Source organism: Chlamydotis macqueenii, chromosome 13, assembly GCF_036417535.1.
Source record: "Chlamydotis macqueenii isolate bChlMac1 chromosome 13, bChlMac1.mat, whole genome shotgun sequence".
NCBI lineage: Eukaryota > Metazoa > Chordata > Aves > Otidiformes > Otididae > Chlamydotis > Chlamydotis macqueenii.
In genome coordinates, this window is record NC_141568.1 from 1,561,983 (window position 1) to 1,584,478 (window position 22,496).

A 22,496-nucleotide genomic window follows, 5' to 3' on the forward strand; every position below is an offset into this window, starting at 1 on the left:
TTGTTTGTTTTCCCTCCCCGTGATGTGCAAGAGCGGATAATGAAATTAATTTGCACACTTTGTGAGTTTGCAAAGCCGGCTTGGGCCGCGTTGCTGTGATACCGCGCGGGTGCTGGCAGCTCCCGGGGCTGGTGTTTGCGCAGCCGGGGCAGCGGGCTGCTGGCGCTGGTAAACATGGCTCGGAGGGGAGCGGGGATGTACCCGGCCACGAGGAACGCTCGCCACAAAGCCGGCACGGAGCGTGGGGGCTGTAAAACCCCTTTCCGACGCAGAGCGTCTGACTGTGCTGATGCCCATCGGTGAGCAGGTAAACGGCCTGGAATTCCAGCGTTGCCCCTGCGGATCGTGGAGCTGGCGATGCCGCCGTTCGGGCAGCCCGCTGGCGGGTTCCCGTGTCCTGTTGTACCCTTGTCTTTAACTAACGAGTCCCGTATCCTGCGGCTCGAGGTTCCTGCTCCGCGGGAAGCTCTGGGGAGGTGGCCGGGCTTCACCCTGCGGAGGGTGGGAACTGCAGCTCCCGGTGTTTCCCGTCTCCCTTGCCGTTGCGCTTGGCTGGAGGGGGAAAAGCAGTTTGCAGGCCTGGACCTGGCTGAGCTGTTCTCTGTGCCCGAAGTCGCTGCGCCGGTGCGGTAACGCGGCCGTGCCGTGAAGGACCCAGCCCGGAGCACCGAGACTGTCAAAGCCCGACACTCCTGTCCTGCTCCCGAGCCCCCCGGGGCCGAGCCCCCCCGGCGCAGGCGGACGCGGGCTCAAGGTGGCTGCGTGCCGGCCCGGGTACCGCCGCGCGGCCGGGGTTGTGTCCCGGCCCGTGAGAGGGTTTAGTCCTCGGGTCGCGGAGGCAGAAGGTGGCTGTGCTCACCTCTCGAGGCCGCGGTTCGCGGGCGGCGCGGTGCTTGGTGCGGCGTTACCGGCAGGACCGAAAACGGCTCCTTTGCCTGCCGAGAGCACGTGTGCTGTCTGCCAGGTACCAGCCACGTCAGGCTGGCGCAGGCCGGGGGACCGGGTATAAACAGTGCCGCTCCGCTGTACCCTCCTCCTGCATCCCGATGATTTGCGCTCCAAGGCCTGGCTCTGCGGCTCCCTTAGCGGCTGCCGTGTCTGCAGGCTGGCTTTGGGCTGCTCTCCAGGCAGCCGCCCCCTTTCACTTGTGGCTTCTGTTTCCCCCCCAGGGTCGATGAGCCCGGCTTTGATCCCTCCCTTCTGCCAGCTTGGCTGCAAGCGCTGCGTTGTCACCTTGGGCTGCTCGGCCTGGGGGCGGCGGGCGGATCCAGCACGCAGCTGGGAGATAGGGCTTTCTTTTTTAAGGAAGACAACGAGGCGGCACAGAATCTGGGGTTTTTTTTCCCCCCGGCTTGCCGCACATGTTTTGTCTGAACGTTGCTCTTTCGAAGACGTTGGGGCTCCTGGGCGAGCGGCGGTGGGGACGTGCCGCGGGACGGGGACATCTGCGGAGCCTCGCGCGGCGCGGAGCGTCTCTGGTCAGCTGCCGAAGCAGCTTTGTGTTATAATAGCTTTAGAACGTGGCCCCAAGTCAGAAGGGGCGCTCGGGTTTTTTTGAAGGATGGGGATCCCTGCCCTTACGGAAACAATCCATTAAAGCAGGGCCGTTTTTACAGCTCTCCATCGCTCCGCTCTGCTGACACGTTCAGCATTGGCTTTGGAGAGAAAATTGAATTTCCCGTGTAGAGGAGTATACTCGCTTTGGTAACTGCATTCTGTGTCTGTGTGTACGATAGATCACCTCCGAAAGCACAGTCACCTGAGGGAGGGAGGAGGGGACAGAAGAGAGGAGAGCGGCAGGTTTGTGGAGAAGGAACCTTGGTTTGACTCTTGCCACGCCGGCGGCAGGCCTGTGGGTGCCCACCGCTTTCCTGCCGGCCCTGGGGATGGCCGCTTCCTTCTCACGTGCCCACGGCCGGGGTCCTCGGCAGCGCGCCGAGCCCGGCCTCGGCATCCTGGCATCGGCACGGCCGCGGGCGGGGACCCTGCTGGCACCCGCGGCACCGCTCGCCGCGCCAGGAATGGGAAAACCGGATGGGAATCTGGCTTCTGAGACAGGAGGAGCGGAAGCGATGAAGGTAGCGGGTGAGTTGGTTCTCCCCGTACGCCTGGCAGCCGGCGGCGCAGGGCACACGGTTTGCTTGGAGAAACTCACGCTTCGTTTTTTTCCGCGTTGGCTGCAGCGCGCAGAGCCCCACGGAAGCCCCGGCTTTTCTCCTGTCCTGCAGCTCGTTACGCAGCAGCGCGACGGCGGCCTGTTGTCAGCAGAGGCACCGCTCCAGACGGAGCTCCGCTTCCAGCTCGGGCTGAAATAACCTGGGGAGCCGCCGTTCTTATGGGGGCTCGGGGAGCCGCAGCGCTGTCTGAACTCGCGTGGAGAGCGTGGTGACAGTTTTGCCGGGCGGGGAGGGCGGTGGCTGGGAGGAAGCGGTAGCGGTTCACAGCTGCGCGGAGCCGGCTCCGGGAGCAGCGCTGCGTGTGTGGCTGCCCCGCCGCCCAGAAACGCGCGCAGCAGACCTTCCGCGGCGCTCGCTCCCCTTCCCGCCCTGCCCGCGCCGCAGCCCGGGCCTTCGAAACGGGCAGGAGCCTGTCCCCGTCCGGAGCCCGCTTGTTGCCTGGCGTTGACGTTGTGCCATGCTTGCTCCATGATGCGTGGGGCGTTTGTGGGAAAGGCTTCCGCGTCCGAGCGCTGCCCTGGCACAACACAGAAACTTTACGTGGCCTAAACTTTCCCCCGCGCCAAGTTCTTTCATGTTTACAGGCTTCCCAGCTTCACGTGAGCCGTGAGTCAGTCTTTTCCATATCTTGAGGGAGAACATCCCGTCAGCGTGGTGTTCTGCTGGGAGTGCGGTGGGTTTGCAGCTTTGGGAGCGTTGCCCTGCCCGGGGTTTTGGGGGCGGTGGCTTTGCCTGCGGCAGCTCGCAGTGGCATGGAGGTGGGGTCTGCCTGCGGCCCGGGGTTGGGTCAGGGGTGTCCCGCCTCTGCGTCTGCAGTGCTGGAGGGTGAAGAAAACTCCCAACCGTGTGCAATAGAAGGTTTGGAGGGGACTTCCAGCATGAGCCCTGCATTACTGAAGTCTTCTGGTTAGTTCGGAAAATCGGAGCATCCAAGCTTTTGCCGTCTTCCCTTCTCTGCTGGGATGAAACTGGTTCTGGGGTTTTCTGGGTTTGGGGAGTTTTTTACTGTCCATTTCTGTTCAGTTCTTGCCCTGTCATTTAGAAGCTGCGGGTAGCATGTCAAACAAACACCGGTTTTGCTGCAGAGCGGTTTGTACATAGGTAAGACGTCGGTCTCAAACCGGCCGGCCTCGGTTGGGAGGAGAAGAGGCGGATGGCCAGAACGCAGCCCCTGCGTTTGACACCCCAAAAAGGAGCAAATCAGTGAAGTTCTGCCTTCGCTGCTTCCCCAACGCAGATGCCTCCAGGGCCCCTGCCTGGGAAGCGATGATGTGCCAGATTTGTTCTGTCGCCTCGCGCTCGCTCCTGAACTCACCAAAACATTCCCCGGGTTCCCACGCTTGGAAGCAGCTTTGCGTGTCTGCAGCGGGCACGAGGGTGCTGAGGCGGGGAGGGGAAACCAGGAAGAGTTGTGCAAGAGCGGGGAGGAAGAGGAATTCGCTCGCAGCTGGGAGAAGATGTTGCTTGGCTCTTGCAACACGAGTTTAAACGTGGACATCCGCGTTTGTCCGACTCTCCCGAGGCTGGAGCAGGCTTTTTGCTCGGGTGTCGCCGTGTCCGCGCAGCCCAGGCTGCGTGAGGCCGGTCGTAGCGGGCCTCCACGCTGAGGGCCTCCTCCGCTGGAAGGATCCTCTTGCAATGGCCATGGCAGCTTTTGCAAAATATTTTTGGTTTCCTTCTTTCTCATGGAATGAACGTGCTTGGTCATCGTCTCCTCCCGGGTTTAAGGGGTTGTTTAAGTCACGTCGGTTTCTTTGTCGTGAAAGCTGGGCTTTGTCTCAGGCTTTTACATAATGAAGCTTACAACGCAGGAAATTGGATGGGACTGGAGCAAAAGTCTCCTTTGGGGTTTTGCTGCGGTGTGTACGTACGCTAGACACGCGTGTGTGTGTCCACGCATGTGTGTACGTGTACATGTGTGTATACAGCGACAGACACCAGGAGTGTCTGGTATTGATTCAATTAAAGCAGCCCCACTCACAGGACTGGGTCTCGGTGGCGAAACCTCCCCGCTGCGCCCCAGCCCAGCTGCGTTATGTCCGTGCGGGTACCGGGCTCCTGGAGGCAAACAAGGCACAAAGTTACTGGTGATTTTGCCGCGTAACGGAGACGCCGGTGCTGACTGAGTCGGCTGGAAATCAGCGCAGGCGCGCTCTGCTTTCTGCTGCCTCCCTGAGCCTTCTCTCTCTGCCGCTCCGCAGCAGATGGGGCTTGCGGGAGCCCCCCCAAGCTTTCTGCGGGAGCGGTGTTCACCCCGCAGCCCCTTGGGACGCGTCACCAGTGCCAGGAACGGGAGGATGGAAAGCGCACAGGTGGGGAGCACGGAGGGGCCTCGGCGCAGCCGAGGACGGAGCGGAGCCAGCAGACCCTGCCAGCTTCTCGCGCCCGGGTGCCCAGCTGCCGCTGGGACGGTGGGGTAGGTGACGGCAGCTCGCTGCCAGGGCGCCGTCGGTCGCCACTGCTTCTTCTGTTGCCCTTTCATTCGCTGCAGTTCAGTCGGCATCAAATCCAGGACGGCCATGGTCAGGAATGGTCTGTGCTAACATGTTTCCGTGTCTTGAAAATCGGGCCTGACTCGTTTTTGGGGCTTGGCTGACGCTCCTGAACCCCTTCAGCTGCACTTCAGCAGAGCAAACCGCAGGGAGCAGCAGCGTAGCTCCCTGCCCCGGGTACCGGGGGGCAGAGCCCGGCTCCCCAGACCCTTCTGGGAACAGAGCGGACTGTGCGGATTTGTGGGTTTTTTAATTTTGCTGGAGTAAAGCAGCCCCAGGGCGTCCCCGTTGGTGGGAGCTCCAGGACAGGCTCCCAGCACGTTGTGTGAACCGTGTGTGCCGTGGAGGCTCGCCCCGCTCACACTCCTCGTACCTCTCAGCTCATCAGGGCTGCCTTTCTGTTCCGTTTCTGTGTGCAGGATCATTCGGGCTGCGCTTTTTCCTCTTAAATGCACGTCACGTGCAAAACGCTGCGCGGTTTGCTTACAGTTAGCAGTGCCGATCGCTGTCGGTGCGCAGCGTTGCTTTGTGTGAGTCCTTGGGCTGTTCTTAATTAGGGAAAGGTTTTTCCTCCCGTATGCAGCAGCAGCGGCGCTGTCCGAGCGGAGCCCGTCGCTGTTTCAGAGATCGACGTGCGCGATGTCCAGCAGACGATTGCGTTGGCAGGCGCGGCGGCAGCTCTTCCCCGGTTGGAGCCTGGTGGGTTTCCGTGCAAAGCAGAGAGCAGAGGGGCGAAGCGCGGAGCCCTCCCTCTCTGGCAGGTTTTGGTCCGGGCTGGCGATGCAGAGCCATCCTTGCCACGGCACCGTGAGGACGATGGTGTCGGAGTTGGCTCTTCCGCCCTGACTGACGGTGGCGTGGCAGGGCCGAGCGCTGCTCCGGTCTTCCTGTAATGCACCGGCAGCTCCAAGGATTTCCTCATTGCAGCTGATCCCGCTCCCAGACCGCAGCTCGGAGAACCAACCAACAAAACAGTTTTGTAACCTTGGCCAGAACCCAGATAATCAGCGGCATCCAGAGATGTAGCAACAGCGCGAGGCAGCTGCGCAGAGATAATGGAGAGAAGGGTTTGTGGGAAAACTGCTCCCGGAGAAACCACCCAGGCAGCGGGGTGCTCGTGGTGGCAGGGTGCTGTCGGGGCTCGCTTTTATTTCGGACTCTGTGTGTCCCGAGAGCGGTCCCAGCTGGGGTGTTCTGAGTCACGGGGTAGCTGGGCAGAAATTTCCAAATATAATCTTGTTAAATAGCAGCTCTCGGTGCTGTACAGAAACGTACAGTTGCGATAACTGGAGACTATTGCCTGGCCTTCGGCTGCTGGGGCGGGAAGCGACACTTGCAGGTTACGCGTGGGGGCTCTGGTTTGGATTTCTCCCGTTAGCAGCGGGGGTTTCACGTCGCGAGGCATCGCTGGAGAGCCGTTGAGGAGCTGGCCTTTCACAGTGCCGCCGAGGGCTCAGGCGTCGTCTTGAGTGTGGCCCTGGAAGACGTGGGAGCACGTCCGTGTGCGTCCGTGTGCGCAGACAGCTCCGTTGTGTTGTCTTCTGCAGCTCCTAAGAGGCGCGAGGAAGGTGCGTGTTTCCCAAGTGGCTGGAATCCTCAGAGCTGCCTTAATGCACGTTACCGTGGGCTCGGCTCGTGCGTGTCCGAGGAAGCACGCCAGCCTTGCCCCAGCCCCGCACGAGTGCGTCCAGATGTGAGTAGTTAGAGGCGTATCAGGTCAGGAAGCGCTGTGCGTTACGGAGAAATAAATACTTGGGAAAGGACGGTTGTTGTGGGGACCAGGAGAGAGAACAGGAGAGACGAAGCCGTGCAAAGAGGTGAGGAAAGGTGTTTCGTCTGTAAGAGCTCCTGATGCAGAGCGACATCTCCCTTCAGAAGCCAGAAACAAGCAGATAGCGAGTTCCCCCGGTAACGAAGGAAGACGATGGGCTGAAGGTGAGGGGATGCCGGAGCTGTGGAGCTGGGGTAACCCCGCCCGGCTGCCTTCGGAGCGGGGCGATGCAGCGGTCTCCCCGTTTCCCGTGTTTTGGCAATGGCTGTAAGAATCAGCGCCGTGTGCGCGGCACGTCTTTGTGATGCCCCTTGTGAGGCCGCTGATCGCAGCGCACCTGTGTTTGCACTGCTGCCCGCGCTCCTGCCGCTCCCGGGCTCGTGTGCCCGCGCTGGGAAAGCTGGACTTCGCTCTTCCGGAGCCGAGCCGCAGCACGGAGAACAATCGTTCCTTGTTCCCCAACACGCGCGTCCTGCCGGTGCTTGCGAGCGGTTCTGGGTGCTGATCCTGCGCGGTGAAGGCAGAGCTGGTGAAGAGCAGGTCCTGAATGCTGGGAGCATGTCGGTCCAGCAGCGGGGAGGGTGCCGTTTTTGAGCACGCACCCCGGCGGCGCCGTGCACCATGGTTTTAGTGCGGGCTCGGCGGGTGCCACCGTGCTGTGCGGCTCTGGGGTGGGCTCTGCGGGGTGACGGACGTCTCCGGGAAAGCGTCACCGGGGCGTGGAGAAGGGCACAGCTGACAGACCTCGACTTTTGATTTTCTCCCCGGTTCCAAGGGTCGAGGGGCTTAAATTTCGGTCACGATCTACGTGAGTTGTTATTTTAAGGCAATTTTCAAAGGTTTGAGGACACCTGTTTTTCTGGGACAGAGTCTTCAAACGGCGCCTGAGGTTTTTAAATTTTCATGTTTCTGCGGGGCTCGTGCATATTCCAGCCTTTTCAGACCCAACAAATGTGTTGGGTTTGTGCAAATAACGTCTGCGCCTCTAATTGCCATCCTTGCCTTGGAGCTTTTTGTGACGGGTGAGAGCCTCCAGCCAGCTTTCTTCTCGTCTGGCGTTTCAAGAAGCCTGCACAATCTTTTCACTCCGAGCTGCCAGGGTACGGGCCGGCTCCAGCGCGCGGATCCTGGGCACGAGCTGATCTGTTGTGGCTTCGGATGGAGACGGCAGGAGCCTGGCCGGGCTGCGAGCGCCTGCGCGGGGAGCGGCAGGAGGGCAGGGTCGAAGGGGCCCGGTCCTGGCTAACGGGTGCCACCGATCCCACGCTGCCTCCCAGCCCGGCACGGAGCCCGCGGTGCTCCGCTCCTCCTCCTCCGGAGCTCCGAGGGATGGGTGACCCCCTCCCTTCCCCTCCCCTCCCCTCCCTTTTGGGACCGCGGCCGTTTGAGATCCTGCGCAGAAACGTTTGGTCTGGGTGTGTGGCTTTGGCTCGGCGTGCCCTGGGCGAAGTAAAAACCATTTTTGGCTGGTTCCTCACCCCAGCGAGAGGAGGAGAGGATCGTGTGTGTGCGCGTGGCCAGGGCTGCTCTGCAGAGCGCTGCCCTTCCCGGCCGGCCTCCAGCCCCGCTCCCAGCCTTGCTCCCAGCCGGCCTCTTTCCCCGCTCTCCGGGAGGGTGCTCGGGGTGCGCGGGGGCCCTGACCCCCCTCTGCCAGCCCCCGCTGTGAGGGAGGCAGCGGGAAGCGCCGCAGGGCTGCCCGTCTCCCCGCCGCGCAGGGTGGGCGTCGTGTCCCTTTTCCAGCTCTCTCCCTGCAGGCAAAGCCGCGTGTGCGACGCTCCAGGAGTGGGACCGCCCTGCCCTTCCCCACCGCCAACCGGGGCCACTGGCCGGAGCCGGCCATCCCGATCCGGCGGGAGCTAGCTGCCGCGTCCAGGCCGGCTGAGGCCCAGGCCGCGCTCCCGTTCTCCATCGCTGCTTTCCCAGGGGAGAGGCGTGGGACGCGCGCCCCGCCGTGCCACCGGCCAGGCCGAGGGGCTGGCGTGCGTGGGGACGGCGGCGCGCGCAGCGGGGCCGCAGCGGGGCTGGCCGCCGGGCAGCGGTAATCAGCTCCTTTGTTTTTCCCGGAGAGGTGCGAGGGATTATATTCTGTTGAGCTCTCTCGGTCTCCCACTTCTTATCGTGCGGCAGACGCGTAATCGTCTCGTTGGAGGGCTTAGTTAATTGTTTACAGCCTGGGAAGGTGAGCATTGTCTCCTGGTAGGGAGAGGTGGCGTTGCGAGGCTGTCGTGGCGGGGCTGCCACGTCCCCTTCCCGGATCGGGAGGGGTCGACACCAAATTGCGATTCTGCAGCCCCAGATTTGTGGCTTCGAGATGCTCGGCCGTTGCTGGCGCGAGCTGGGGGCCAGCTCTGCCAAACTGGGAGTCTGTACCTCCCTTCTGACTCTTACTAATCGGGCTTCAAAACGAAACAAGGCGGCGAGCCTGGCTGGTGATTGTGCAAACGCGCTGCTCCCCCGCGCTGCTGAACGGCCGCGCTGTGTTCACGCGGAGAGGCGGCCGCTCGCCGAGCGCGCGTCGGCCGGAGGAGCGGAGTGGCGCGCGGTGAACCTGCCGTCCCTCCGGCCTTCTCTCCGTTAATCCGGTTTCCGAGACTCCACGTGAGCGGGTGCCTGCCTGGGTTGCAGACCGCCACAGGGACACCGGGAGCGGGCGGAATTATTCGGAGAATAGATGGACAGCGTGCAGGCCGTGAAACGGTTCTAGCGAGGCGCTGGAAACGGCGTGGTTTTCGGTTTTGGCTCTTGGCGGTCGGGAGCGGAGCATGCCCCGGTCCCAGCCGCGCTGGTCCCCGTGCTGTGACCGGTATAAGCGACGCTGCTCGTTTTTAATCTCCGTTGCGAAGTGCAAAGACATTTCTGTGCCCAGCACGCCGTCTGAGCTTCCACTTCCCAGGTTGGCGGTGAATATTGAGGTGAATGCGTTCAGCCGGCGACGCCGCGTCCTCCGCGCTGGCCCGGTGCTCCTGCCCGGGCGCTTGCTCCTTTCTCCTCTGCACCTTAGCGAGCAGCACCGGGTGAAACCGAGGGGAAAAATCCTTAAACTTTACAAATTGCTTAACGCTGGCTGACAGTGAGACGGCGAGAGCCGCGCCGCGATGAAGCTTGACGTCGCGTTAGCCAGTGAGCCCTGGGCCGGGCGTGCAGCAGCGCCGAGGCCAGGGCTGCTCGCTCTCGGCGTGGGGTTTTGGGAGCCGCGGCCCGGGCGGCCGAGCTGCCTTTTTAAGGTGCTGTTTTCACTCAGCCTTTGTGGTGCTTGAACTCTGGCACTTGTGCTGGGCTGCAGGCCCTTCGCGTGACGAAGAGCAGAAATTTGGAGACACGGATTTCTGCACTCGTTCCCTCCAGCGGGAGATTTTCCGTTTGCTCTTTATGGACACGTTGGGTTGGTTATACTGAATTTTCTGCGCTTTTCCCCCTGATTTTGCTCCGCAGCTGCAGTGGTGAGGAGGGCTGAGGAGCCTGCTCCTGTCTTCGCCAGTCCAGGTCCTTCCAAAAGGAACAGGATGGGCGTCCCAAAAGCTCGGCGCCGCAGCTGTCCCCGCTTCGAGTAGGGTCGCTGCAGATGCCAGCGCCGGGATAACTTAGCGCTGTCCGTGCCCAGTGCTTTGGTCTGGGAATTTGTGCTGCTGCAGGGTTGGAATGGGGCCTCTGAATCACTTCTTAAAAATAAAACAAAACCACGAAACAATCCAAAGGGCCCTAAAGCCCCTGAAGCGTAAATGAAACATTTAAACGATGAAGGGATTTCCAGGCGACTTCTGAAACACAAGGCTGATGAAAGCACCGTGCTAGCGTTCCTCCAGCCTTCCACCCCCCATCCTGCCCTGGCTGCTGCGGTGCTGGGACCCGGCACCCGTGAGACGGTGCTGGGCTCTCCCGGTGCTGCCGGGACGCGGTCCAACGTCCGCGCCGCTTCGCGCCCCGGCCCCGAGCGGGCGGGAGGCCTTGGCTCCTCTCCTCTCCTCTGTTTTCTTTCTCCCTCCCCGCCCACAGAATTCCCATCTTGTGATGGAGCGCTGCGTGACTTTGTTCCTGGACGATTTCCTGCGATTGTAGCTCTGCAGAAACCCAGCCGCTGCTGTACCAAGTTAATGGGTGCGATGTGTGGTGGTGTCAGGTGGCAGTTAGCTGGGGAGAGTTTCAGGTGGTGCCTGTTTGTGCCGTTCCAGCGTAAGTACGCCGAGACCTTTGCCGTAGGGACCGACGTGGGTCACTTCGCGGAGATATACTGTTGCACGGATGCTTTTTAGCCTCTGGTCTTGGGAGAGGAGATATTTTTGTTCACCTAAAAAAGGCCTCGGCTTCAGCCGGTGTTTCTGCTCTCCGCTGCAGCTCGTGCTTCGCCGTATTTCAGATGTCAGTTGTCTTTCCAGCGCTGTAACCAGGCAACACATGGCAGAAGCAGGGAGCGCTTTGTTATTCTCCAAATTGTCTTACCTAGGCCGCGGCGTGGGGGCGAGCAGCCCGTGGCACGCCGCTCCGGGAGCGCTGTGCCCCCTGCGCGGTTTCTGGTCGCCGCTCACAATGGCGATGTTTTCCAACCGCGCCTTTTATGAGTAGGGTTTATAGTTCAACGAGGCGCGCGTCGGTCCTGCGAGGATCTGGGAATTCAGCGGGACAGGCTGGGGAGCAGGGCTGTCCCTGCCCCACGGCTGTACCCGGAGGGTCCTTCCCGTGTCTCGGCGCGCCGGGTGGAGCCGTAGCTGCAAGAGGCTTGGAGTGATGCTGTCGATGAAAGCAGGAGGGTATTGCTCCCTGGTTGGGCACGATGTATTTCAGGCTGTCCCTTGTATGTGAAACAAGTCCTGCTTGCAGCCGCGGGCGCCAGCTTGCTTCCCGTGCGGACGGTGGCAGAAGCCAGCAGCGGTTTTGCCCGCGTTTGGAGGCGCTCTGCCGTGCTGGTGTTGCCGTCAAGGAGTTTGGTGGGGGTTTATCCCCGTGGGAACCATCTTGCCTTTCCCCGCAGTGCCAAGACCCTTTTGAGCTGTCTAACTCCTCTTTTCCTCTCTCTAAACAGACGGTTGATGATGAGGCGATGGCAGCATAAATGAAGATCAAGTAAGGAAGGCAGAACGATGCCCAAGGGTGGGTGTTCTAAAACACCACAGCCAGAAGATTTCTCTCTCAGCAACGACATGGTGGAGAAACAAACGGGGAAAAAGGTAGCGTGTTCGGTTCGCTTGCTTTCCTTTGGGGATGCTGCCCCTCGAGCGTGATGTCTTCAATCCGTGGCAGTATTTCCAGTGAAAGGAGCTTGCTGTGGGCCATACTGGGCGGTATCCCAGCTGATGGGCTCCGCTTTCTTTCTCGGTGGCTGCAAGACTTCCCGGGAAGTGCTGCGGCCGCGTAGGCTCCACTCAGCCAGGCAACGGAGGGGATGCTTTGGAGGGTTCTTCCCCAATTGCTGTGCATTTTTAAGGCTTTCTGCAGTAGGCTGTGGAAGGACCGAGTAGCGCAGCCATGTCGCAAGTGCGTGCTGCGCGAGGAAGGACTTTCTCCTCCTCCTCCTCGCCTGGCTGTGAGTGCCACATCCGTGTCAGGCTCGGCCAGTCCTGCTTCCCCCGGAGCTCTGAGCTCTGAGCGTGGCCTGACCAGGACTCGGCATCTGAGCGGCTCTGCTGGAATCACTGCTTCTGGGATTTGATTTGAAGTGTTTGGGTTTTGACTGGGCTCGAGGTGAGGTTGCGGAGGTGAAATGTGAGCTTAAAGATAAATCAGTTCATGCTGCTTCATTCTCGGATTTCTCATTTTGCTCCAGACTCAAGCTCTGCCTTCTCTCATTCAGCTTTTTCATCCTCCTTACTATCAGCCATTTCCAGTAAATGGCTGTGCAGAAAGCTGTGTACAAATTTTACCTTCAAATAAAAATTAACACCTACATCTGCTGTATTCTGCTGTGGAAACAAGTATCATCCGCTTTCCTTTCACCTCCCTGCTCCAGTTTCTCAGCGTTCCCCCAGGAGTTTCTGCCCTGGGAGCTGCAGCTGAGCTTTGTGAGCCACAGCGATGCCGCTCGGCCGCTTCCCCTGCAATCCCACCCGTGCTGGCGGGAGTAACTCCTGTGATGGAGGCCGTGCTGTTGACAGATCAAGGAAGGTGACAAGTAACCATTGGGAAAATCCCAGGCAGGAGTGTGATTACCGAGCGCGCTGGCAGCACCTGCCCCGTTCCCCCCTCCCTGTCGCCGTGCGGCGCAGGTCAGGCACGGGAGCCGCGCCGAGAGCGGGAGGGTTGCACCGGTGCGGGCAGTTCGCCGGGGTGCAGCGTGGGGCTTCTAGGAGAGGGGCAAAAACCGAGAGCGGGGCTGCTGGGGGTGGAACAGGCGCCCCGTTGAGTGGGGAGGGTGCCAGTGTCGACCCCGGCAGATGCGGCTGAGCCCGGCAGCGCAGGGTAAGTAAATCCGGGGGTTCATCCGCGCTGCGTGAGGAGCTTAACGTTGGCGCAGGTGCTTTGGGAGGGAGAGGACCGGTTATAATATGAGTCAGCTCCCATTTTATTTCATCCACTCGCGGCAGCTTAAAGGCTGCGTGTTATTTACAGAGCAGGTTTGTTGAGCGGCGCGAGGGACGCCGGGAACGGGAGTTATCTCCCGCTGGCTAAATAACTAGGACACAAATAATTTTATGCTTCCCATTCAGAGGCATCAGCGCGGACCTGCGGAGAGCGATGCTGAGTAGGGACAGGGAAGAGCCGCCCTGCTCGTTTCATTCTGGTCTTCTTAAAGGAGAGCCTTGCCAGCCCTTGTCCTCCAGGGCCTGAGCCGAGTCCCCGGCTCGGTGGCCGGAGGACGCGGTGCAGCGAATCGCCCCGTTCCTGGCTAACCCTGGCACAGGAGCTGGAGCAGTGACTCAGGGCGAGAGCACTTGGTCTCAGACCTCCCCCTTCCAGACGCCGGTGTACCTGCCTGTCAAGCAAGCTGCTGCTTTTCATTTATCTTTCCCATGTCAACACTTTCCCAGGCCCGAGCCTGCGGCTTGGCGCGCGCTTTCTGGCGGGGGCTCGCTAGGGAAGGCAGAGAGCGGCTGCGGCAGAGCCCGAGCCGCGCGGCAGGGAGGGACCCGCGGCCTGCGATGGCGCGCAGGGCGAGCGCGGAGAGGCTGTGGCTGCTTTGCCACTTCAGTGTTTTCCTCGCAGTGTGACCTCAGGATGAATGGTGCTTTTAACGGTAACCAGGCTTTCTATCTCCAGGCTCCGAAGCTGTAGCGCGGAAGGCAGGTAACAGTGCGGGATGCTCCGCGGTCCTGGTGTCACAGTGGGCTCAGTGCTGCAGGAAACGCACGTGCGAGTTCTGCGCTGGGCCGCGTTACAGCCAGGCTCTCTGGGACGCTGCCCTTTCTGCAGAGGGCTCGCGCTCTGTGGAAGAGGACGTGAGCTGCCGCCGTTCGGTTGTAGAGCTGGTTAGAACAGGGAACTCCTCCTGGCTCTCCGCTCCCTGCCCTTCCACAGGAAGGACGGATTCACTCCTGAGACGTCGCCTGTGCTGGCGCAGCCACGAGAGCGAAGTGCTTTAAACCCCGTGCCCCTGTTCCCCTCCGCGGCCGGCAGCGTTAGATGCTTCGTCTGCTTTGCCGCTGTCGAGCGAGGAGCGGTCTCTCCCGGGGCTGGCGGAGGCGGCGGGGCGGCTGGTCGGGCCCTGCCAGCCTTATATGGCTGCGCGCAGCCTGCCCGGGGCGGGCGCCGAGCGGCCGGGGGCTCCTCCTGGTCGGGTTCGGTCTGAAGGGTTTTGTCAAAACACGCACGCCATATATGAGTAATTCTCCTCTCTGGTGCAGATCCCCCTACCAGCAGCAGATTACTCACGACTGAGGCCGAGCAGAGCGCCGCAGCCAGAGTTATATCGGTTGTCAAAACCGTTTCCTGATGTGCCTGGGACGCTGGCGGCGTGGCTGCGCCGTGCGCTCAGAGGCTGCGGCAGATCTGTCTCTTTATGGGGAAATGTTCCCGCTCGCCTGGTCTGAGCGGCATTCCTGCTGCGGCGGTTGAACGCCGGGCACAGTGGTGCCTGACCCTTGGTTTTGGGGCTTGCTTGTAGGAGCTAGCAGAGGTTAACTGGGCAAACTGGGCAGAGACGGCATCCAGAAAACGGGGAGTGCTGCCTTCTCGCCCTGCCCTGGCCATGGGGTGGTGGTTTCCCGGTGAGGGAGCCTTGCTGGGGACATGGTGGCTATCCACACTGGATCGAACTCTGGCTTCCGCAGGAGCGGAGGGGGAGAACTGCTACGCTTTCTATCCATAGTAATGTCAGCAGTATGGAGACATCTTGCTCCTACTTCATTATTTTTCCTGCCCTTCAAATAAATTTTTGCGTTTTTCCCTCCTCCTCCTCCTCCCGATTCTAGAAAAGGGAACGTAGTCCTCAATTCTTGAAACCTCTTGGGTGTGGGGGCTTTCCTGTGCCGCAGGGGCGAGAGCTGGGCTGTGCCCCCGGCGCAGAGCCACCCGCTGCGCAGCAAAATGTGCGGACACTGGGTGACTCAGAGGCTGAAAAGCCGACGGTTCGGTGAAGATAAGCAGCCCGTCGGTGTCGCAGGGTGGCATTTCTCACAAACCTCAGTGCCTGAGGCACACGGGAATGGGACTTCAGCTCCGGTTGTCTCCGTACTTCAACTGTTTTATCGCAGCATTGATAATGACACAAACTGGGACTTTTTGAAACTTGGTGTGCCTGTGTAGGTGTTGTACTTGGCTTTTGGAAAGGCTACAAGCGACCCAGACGTACGGAAGACTGGGGTTTGGTTTCCACCGTGTCCGGTGTGTGCTCTGGCTGAAGTTCTGCCCGTCCCTTTGTGTGAGGCGGGGCGAGAACCCCTCTCCTGCCCCTTCTCTGCCCCCGGCAGGGACCTGCTCGGGCACCGACGCGCTGCTGTGGTAGTGCGGGGAAGCTCCTCAGCGCAGGTTGTTTTGCCTGCAGCAGGAGTTCGGCGTGTCAGCTTGGCGCGGGGCGGCGCCCGGGGCACGGGTGCTGGAGCCCCCAGGTGCCGGCCCTGCTTTTGTTCATTGCTGCTTATTTTTCCCCAGCATTGCAACCTGAAATGCTTTCAGCTCATTTTGGAGAACAAAGGGCTTTGGGGATTTCCATCGCCGGTCGTGCAAGTCTTTGCATAAGCGGCTGGGATGTGAGTCAGGTTTTGTCGGCGCTGAGGCGAGGGCTCGGCACGGCTCTCGGGCAGCGGTTCGGGGTTCGTGTGCGGGCAAAGGGGCGCGGGGGGCTGCGGCTGCGCGGCCCGGCCTGTACAGCGAGCTGCGGGCTCGGCTTCTCGGCTGGCAATGCAGACTGCTGTGCCTGGGTCCGTGTGTGGCTCTGCCCGGCAGCATTTCGCATCGGGAAGAGCTCCGTGTTTGGTTTTGAGAGCTGGCGTTTGGAGAGTAAGCTGGCCTAGCTGGAGTTCCCGTGAGGCTGGGAAGTGGCTTTTGTTTGTAGATGTCATAAATGACCTGAGCAGATTGATACCGGGGTCTCTCGTGCCAGTTTGAGATGTTTGACGGAGGGAGAGGTCAGCACAGACGCGGTTCATACATTGCACGCGTGGCCTGCATCGACGTGGCGCTGGGGACCAGCTCGTGACCGGTCCGTGCTCCGCGCCCCGACGGCCGACAGCAGCCTCTGCTGCATCTCAACTGCAGCCAGGGCCAGCGGAGGCGGTTGGGCCGTTCGCGTGGTAAATCTCTCTCATAACGCCGCGCGTCAGTGGGGATTTTCCTGGAGCCGTGGTCTGCCTCTGCGCCTCGCCACAGCGGCTTTCGTGACCGCCCACGGAGAACCTGCTTCTGTCGCCGAGCGCTCACCGTACCCCCGCTCCCAAACCCGCTCCCTGGCCCTCGGCACGAGCTGCCCCAGCCGTGGAGAGCACCCGCACGCAGGCGTTCATACGGACCCCTCTGCGGCGTCAGGGAATTCGGGTGCGTTGGTTTGTGAAACCGGCTTCAGGTCAGTCCGAGCTCACTTTACACGGGAGGAGACCTAAAAGTGAAAGAACTTTCACTCGAGAAATAGACACGTTCCTCATTAGAAAATTGGAAATAATTGGGGAAGTAAAGCTTAAAATAAGAAAATTAAAGCACATGTTACTTTCATGACCATGACTTTTCAAGCTGCCTTCATTTCTCTGCAGTGGTTTCGCTGCAGCCGCTGCAAACGTCCTCGGCACAGTTTGGATCTTCCTTGCTCCAATTAGTGGGAAAGGTTATCGTTGTGCTGCCGTACAAATTAATCTTCAAAGCCGTGCCGGGACTGCCGCCGCTTCCTTCGCTCCGTGGTATTTAATTTTGCTGAACTGACTGGATCAGCAGCTCCCAGCGTTCGGGCGGGTGCCAGCGAAGCGCTGCCCCGGCGTGCCCGACGCTGGGATCCGCACACCGTTTCCATTTCCATGCTGGGCCGCTCTCTTGTCTGGGAAGAGTTTGTGCCGAATTCCTTTCTTCTTTGTCTTTTCTCCAACACGCAGCTTTTAACAACATTGCAGCAACTTTCTCGAACAAGTTGCATTTTTCTCGCCCTGCCAGTTTTCTTGCTGCCGAGCACGCGGAGGTTTCGTACGGCGTCAGCACAGCAGGCGGCTGACCTGGCTGGCGGGCGCTGCCGGCCCCCTGCACCTGCAGCTTCAGGTTTTGGCACCGCAGCAGCAAAGTCCAAAGATTAAGGGGATTTTAGAGAAGGTGTGTCTCAAACAAGCCGTCACCGATCATCCTTCGCTTCTGCCTGGGGTGCAAGAGCAGCAGTGCTGCCGGTCGGTGCCCGGAGCCACGTTGCCTGTGAGGCAGAGTGCTTTTCGGGCAGCAGAGGACACGACAGCCTTGTTCCAGCTGAAATCTGTTTTAAAGTAAGAAACAATGAAAAAAAAAATGTATTTTTTGTGTTGAGCACAATTGACCTCTTGTTGGAGCTCTCAATGCGAAGCCGATGTCTGGCAGAAACGCTGGGAGTGTAGGAAATCCCACGGCAGGGTGCTGGGGGCTCGGCCGCATCCCGGCCTCCTGCTGCGACACCCTTCCTGCTCCGGAGGGTCCGGGCGAGGACGCGGCAGCACAGGCCGCGAGCACGGCGGCTGGAGCAGGGAAGTGTTGTTTTCTAAGCGCCGGCTGTGGCCGATCCGCCTTGGGAGCCTTCTGGAAGCGAGGACTGCTGCCACCCCGCGCTGGCAAACCTGAGCCGCGGGCATCGGGCGCGGAGGAGGAGACGCACACGTGGTCTCCTCTGGTTTTCTGCTCTCAGATGCTGAGCACCGGCGCAGGGTTAGTGGGATCTGAGCGTGGCGTTGGTGTCTGAGCTTGCGCTGAACTGGGGAGGGAAAGGACGGACCAAGGCAGTCCTGGGAGACGGTCTGTGGTCGCTGGCCTCTCCCCTCTGAGCTGGTCGGAACAGCAGCTGGCCGTGCAAGTGGCACCATTTGTTATTGCAAACTGGTTTTGTTCATGTCGGAAAAATAGACAACAGAAGTATTTACATTCAGAGTGTTTAAATGAAATGCTGGGGTGTTTATCTTGGCTGTTGTGACTTTGTCCCGTCGCTCCGCTGGCTCCTGCGCCGAGGAAGGGCGCTTGGCGGCTGCTCCTCCAGCCCAGCTGCCCGTCTTCGGGCTCTGGACGTGAAGTCTTGCGTGCCTGTGGCCGAACGCGCTGCTGGCAGGTAGGTTTGTTTGGCTTGCTTGACCCAGAAAGGGATTCCCCAGCCCGTTTCCAGCCCTCCCTGGAGCAGGGGTGAGAGGGGCCGATGTTGGGCGCGCAGCCGCGGGGCTGTTGTGCTGCCCGTTGCAAAGGGGCCGTGCAGCGGAACCCGCCGGTCCCGGTGGACGGTTTCTCTTTAACCCGCGGGTGAAGTCTGGTTGCGAGGCAGAAACTGGGAAGGAGGAAGGAGCGGCGTGCGCGGTGACACACGGTCTTGTGACTGCTGGCACGGGAGCCACCTGCCCGGGCGGGGAGCCTGCTGCAGGCAGCATGACTGGGCTTCTCTAAACAAGGGAATTGCTGTTGGATTTGCCTGTCTGACTTCCCAGGGCTGATCCTGCGTGATTTAATGTCTTGAGATTCTTTTACTTGATCTAACTTTGTATCTAAAGCTTAGGGTCTGGGTTTTGCCAGGTTGTTGGAATCAGGTCTGTCACAAAGCTGCTCCTTCTGGCCCTGTTCTTAGAGCGGGGGCACGGGGCTCAAACCAGAAGCCCTCCCTTAAAATACCAGCGTGTCTCGGGTACAAAAACCCAAGTGCGTGGCTTCGGTCTGTATCCCCAGCGCGCTGAGCTCCTGCAGTCTGAGCTGTGTGCCAGCTCTCGCTGTTCACGTGAAGAATCTCGCCTGTCTCAATGCTTGGTAACTTTGCCTTGCTCGGGACATTTCTTCAAAATTTCTTGCTGCTGCTCATACTGGGCAGTCCCCGGCATCGCTTGCTTCACCTCACTGTGTGTTAAAACCCAAACCAACGCGAGTGAACGAGACCAGTGCAAAGCAGACGTAGGTCCGCCTCTCTGAGGAAGCTGTGAATGCCCAGCCGGAGTCGGCGCTGCTCTCCGTGCTTTTATGCGGTATTGTAGGGTTGTTCTTAGTGTGGCTTCTCCCCTGAAAATCCCGGTGGGAGAGGGGGACGGCTGTGGTGGAGGCCGTTGCGGGAGCGCGGGCAGAGCTGGGAGCTGCCTGCTCTGGGACGGAGCGTGCTGCTGTGGATCAGGCAGAGCTGTACTGGCCTTTCTCTACGAACGCTGTGCTGCCTGTTCCGTGCAAACTGGCGAAGGGCGTGTGGCCGCGGTGCCGACCCTGTGAACGGCCAGTGATGCTGGAGCAGGCCCGTCGGCTGCCGGATTCTCCAGAACACCAGGGTATCGCATCAGCTCAGATGGCGACGCCGTATGCTTGTGCTAAAGGAGCAGCCCTCAGCTCTCCACGCTGAACCAAGGGCTTTAGTGCTGTGTGTGTGTCCCCTGGACACGCTGTGCGTGCTCCCCCGCGTCCCACTCCTGCCTGGGACCAGGAAACCCTTCCCGAATGACGGGGGCGGCTGTGTTTGGAAATCCCTGGGTTCCCCCACCCCAGCCTGCCTTCCCCCGGCGCTCGCAGCCCAGCGCATCCCCACACGAGGCGTGGGCTCCGGTTTTCACGTGGATTTGTTGCAGATTTCGCAGCACGCAGCAGCCTTGGTTGACTTTTCTCTAGTGATCTTTTAGCGTTTTTGCTTGGTGGAGGCTTCTTTCTGCTGGACTCCGATGCTGGGAACCCGCGGTGGAAAAGAGAGGATGAGTGCTGCGTGAGGCTGGGGCAGGGCGTTGGGGGGTAGGAGGACGCAGTCTGGGGAAGGCTCTCGTTAACCCGGTCTCTTCTCTTTCCAGGATAAAGATAAAGTTTCTCTAACCAAGACTCCAAAGTTGGACCGGAGCGATGGCGGCAAAGAGGTGAAAGAGCGAGCGACCAAACGCAAGTTGCCTTTCACTGTTGGAACAAATGGAGATCAAAAGGACTCGGATACAGGTAGGGAAATGACGTGTTGCACCCTGGAGACGCGAGCGTTGGGGTGGCGGGGAGCTCACCGTGTCCAGCGTGCAAGCGATCCATGCTGAAGCGTTCTGTCAGATTTCCTGGGAAGGAGGAGGTGCGTGGACAGATGGGTGGCTGCTGTGGGATGACGTGCACGCCAGAATCTGAGCAGATTAAGGCCCTTACGTTGTTAGCAATAAATACAGCTGGACCACAGGATGGCTGTGTGAGGAGACACCCCTTCCTGTGGCTGGTGGTCTGTTCTCCTCCGGTTCCGACTGGAAGCTCCCGAGCAAGCCAAGGAGCGGTGCTGGGCCTGCTAGTAAGAAGTAAGGCTGGGTACTTTTTAAAAGAAAAAAAGCAAGCAGCAAAAAACTGAGCTTGCATGCATGTGACTGAAGTAAACCGGATACGTACGTGTGTACGTGTCTCACCGTGCTTTGGTGTTTTGGGGCTTTAAACTTTTAGTGCTTCACTGTCTTAAAACTGAACAATTATTTCCAGTCGGTGTGCGCACAGGCGTGGTTGAACACATGCAGAGCTGTCCACGGGGGACACTGACGGGCTGGAGGGGTGCCTTCGGCGGCGTGGCCGCCTGGGGTGTTTAGGTCGGCTCTCTGGGGCCGGTGCAGGTGGCCCTCAGGCCCGTAAGGACATCAAGGTGACCTGTTTGTCCCTGTTCTTGGGACTGCCAGCGTTGCTTCGGTGGTTGCGGCGTGACCGAGCACCGTGTCCTCAACGCACCCCGGGTTTCTGGGAAGCGTTGGTGCCGCTCTGGGTGTTTCAGTCCGGCTATGTTGCGGTCGGGCAGGTCAGAAGAGTGGCTGGTACACGTGGCTCTTGTCCACTGCGGCCCCACGTAGCTACGGAGACATTGGATGGGCCGCTTGCTTTGTAAGCGGTTGGGAAGAGCCCTCGCAAAGCTTTGACGTGGGAAAATAATGCTGTTTGGTTGCAAGGGGCTTAAATGCGGCAGAGGTTTGCACAGGTCCTTTCTGTTCATTCCTAGGAAATCTGCACGTGGAAATAGTTCTGGTCAGGTAAGGATCAGTAACTGTGCAAAGAGATAAAATGGACTAAACGTTGGGAATATGCTTTAAAATTATTAAAAAAAAGAGATGTATTTGCGGTTCCTCTCCGGCTGGGGGTGTGAGGTGGTCTGATGCGGGACACGGTGCATCAGCCTGGCAGCTGGCAGATTTTAAAAGGTGACGAGCGCCGCGTGGGTCTGTCACGGCAGCGGCGGGGGCTGTTTGGCGGGTGAGGACGCGCAGTGGCGTGTCCAGGGGCAGGCGCGTGACTCTCCGTCTTCGGACGCCTCTTCCCCTTCCTTGTCAGAGCTCGTCCTTCCTGGGGAAGCGAGCATGCAGCGGCAGGGCTGAGCCGGGGGCCGGCAGCGGCCTGGCTCCCTGCCTGCACGCAGGAGGGCCGCAGGCCGTCGTTGCGTTTGGAGACAAAGCGGGCTGGACGAACGCCGGCGAGGTGTAGGCGAGGCTCCAGCAACCTGCTTGGTGCAGACCGAGGAGAGGAAGTGACTCAGGCGCTGGGGAGGAGATGGCAGCAGGGAGCTGCAGAGGAGCGTGCGCAGAGGCAGAGCGGTACCTAGCAGGAGCCTGTTTCTCTCCTCTGAGATCGTTTACTCCAAAAATCAGGTGCTTGAGATGGGGGAAGACTTCCTGGCACCTTGCTCCCCTCTTGCACCATCCTGCTGGCAACCGCGGGGCGTTTCAGCCCCTTCTGTTCCTTGCCCTGCTCGCGGCTGGCCTTCGCTCAGCAGGCCAAGGCGTGTGCCTAGGTGCGCAGAAGCTGCCCGCGTCGTCCGGGGACGGAGGGGTGCCCCGCGCCTGGGTGTGCCTCGTGAGCGCGGTGCTCCGTAGGGACGCAGCTCTGGCAGCGCGTGCCAGAGCGTGCCCGGCTAGCGGGGTGCTGGAGGACGGGCTTTCGTCTCCAGCAAAGGGGCTGCAGCGCGCCCGCCCCGCAGCCCCCGACGCCTCCCCGCATCCCCGGAGGATGTTCTTGTTCTGTTCCTAAACTTCGATTTCAGCCCTTGTGGGAAGCGGGATTGCGACATCGGCACTCGCCGTGCCGGTTGCGGAGCTGACCTGGGATGATTTATGTGACGCAGTCGTGCTTCTGGGCTGCCGTGTGTGTTTGAGGGTGTTTTTGCGAGGGCATGCCCCAGCCACGTGGAACTCGGCTGAAGGGAGCTGGGAGCTGGAAGACCTCTCTCTCTCTCTGGAATGGGATATTTTTCCCCCCTCTTTAAATGTTTAAACACGAGCGTGAATCCTCCGTCCCCTCGCCGCAGGTTGCAGGCGTTATCAGCCCTCCCTTCAGCCCCCCTCTTGCAGCCCCCTCCTCGGGTTGGCTTCGGAGCGCTGGCAGAGCGCTGATGTGTTCGGAAAGCGAGCAAGTAAGCGATTTCAGTCTTCATCTGTTCTCCGCAGCGCTCGCCTCCAGCGCAGCGTGCCTTCCCTGCGCCCTGGTCCTGAGCAGGCGTTCCCGGCGCGGCCCGGGGTTTGTTCCCTACGGAGAGGGGCTTGGCGTGGGCTGTGGGAGATGCAGTGTGTGGTGTGGGTACAGTAGGTTCAGTGC

At 60.4% G+C, this 22,496-nt stretch overlaps 1 protein-coding gene across 3 annotated transcripts in view; it reads left to right on the forward strand.

The window, feature by feature from the left end:
- Positions 1-22,496, forward strand: part of ANKRD11 (ankyrin repeat domain 11) — a 141,256-nt gene that overhangs the window by 93,628 nt on the left and 25,132 nt on the right. For all 3 annotated transcript variants that reach the window (XM_086757922.1, XM_086757924.1, XM_086757923.1), the window contains 2 exons: positions 11,458-11,602; positions 19,757-19,895. In XM_086757922.1, coding sequence (XP_086614048.1) covers positions 11,516-11,602; positions 19,757-19,895 — 226 coding nt within the window. In that variant the 5' untranslated portion in view covers positions 11,458-11,515. The remainder of the gene's footprint in view (positions 1-11,457; positions 11,603-19,756; positions 19,896-22,496) is intronic.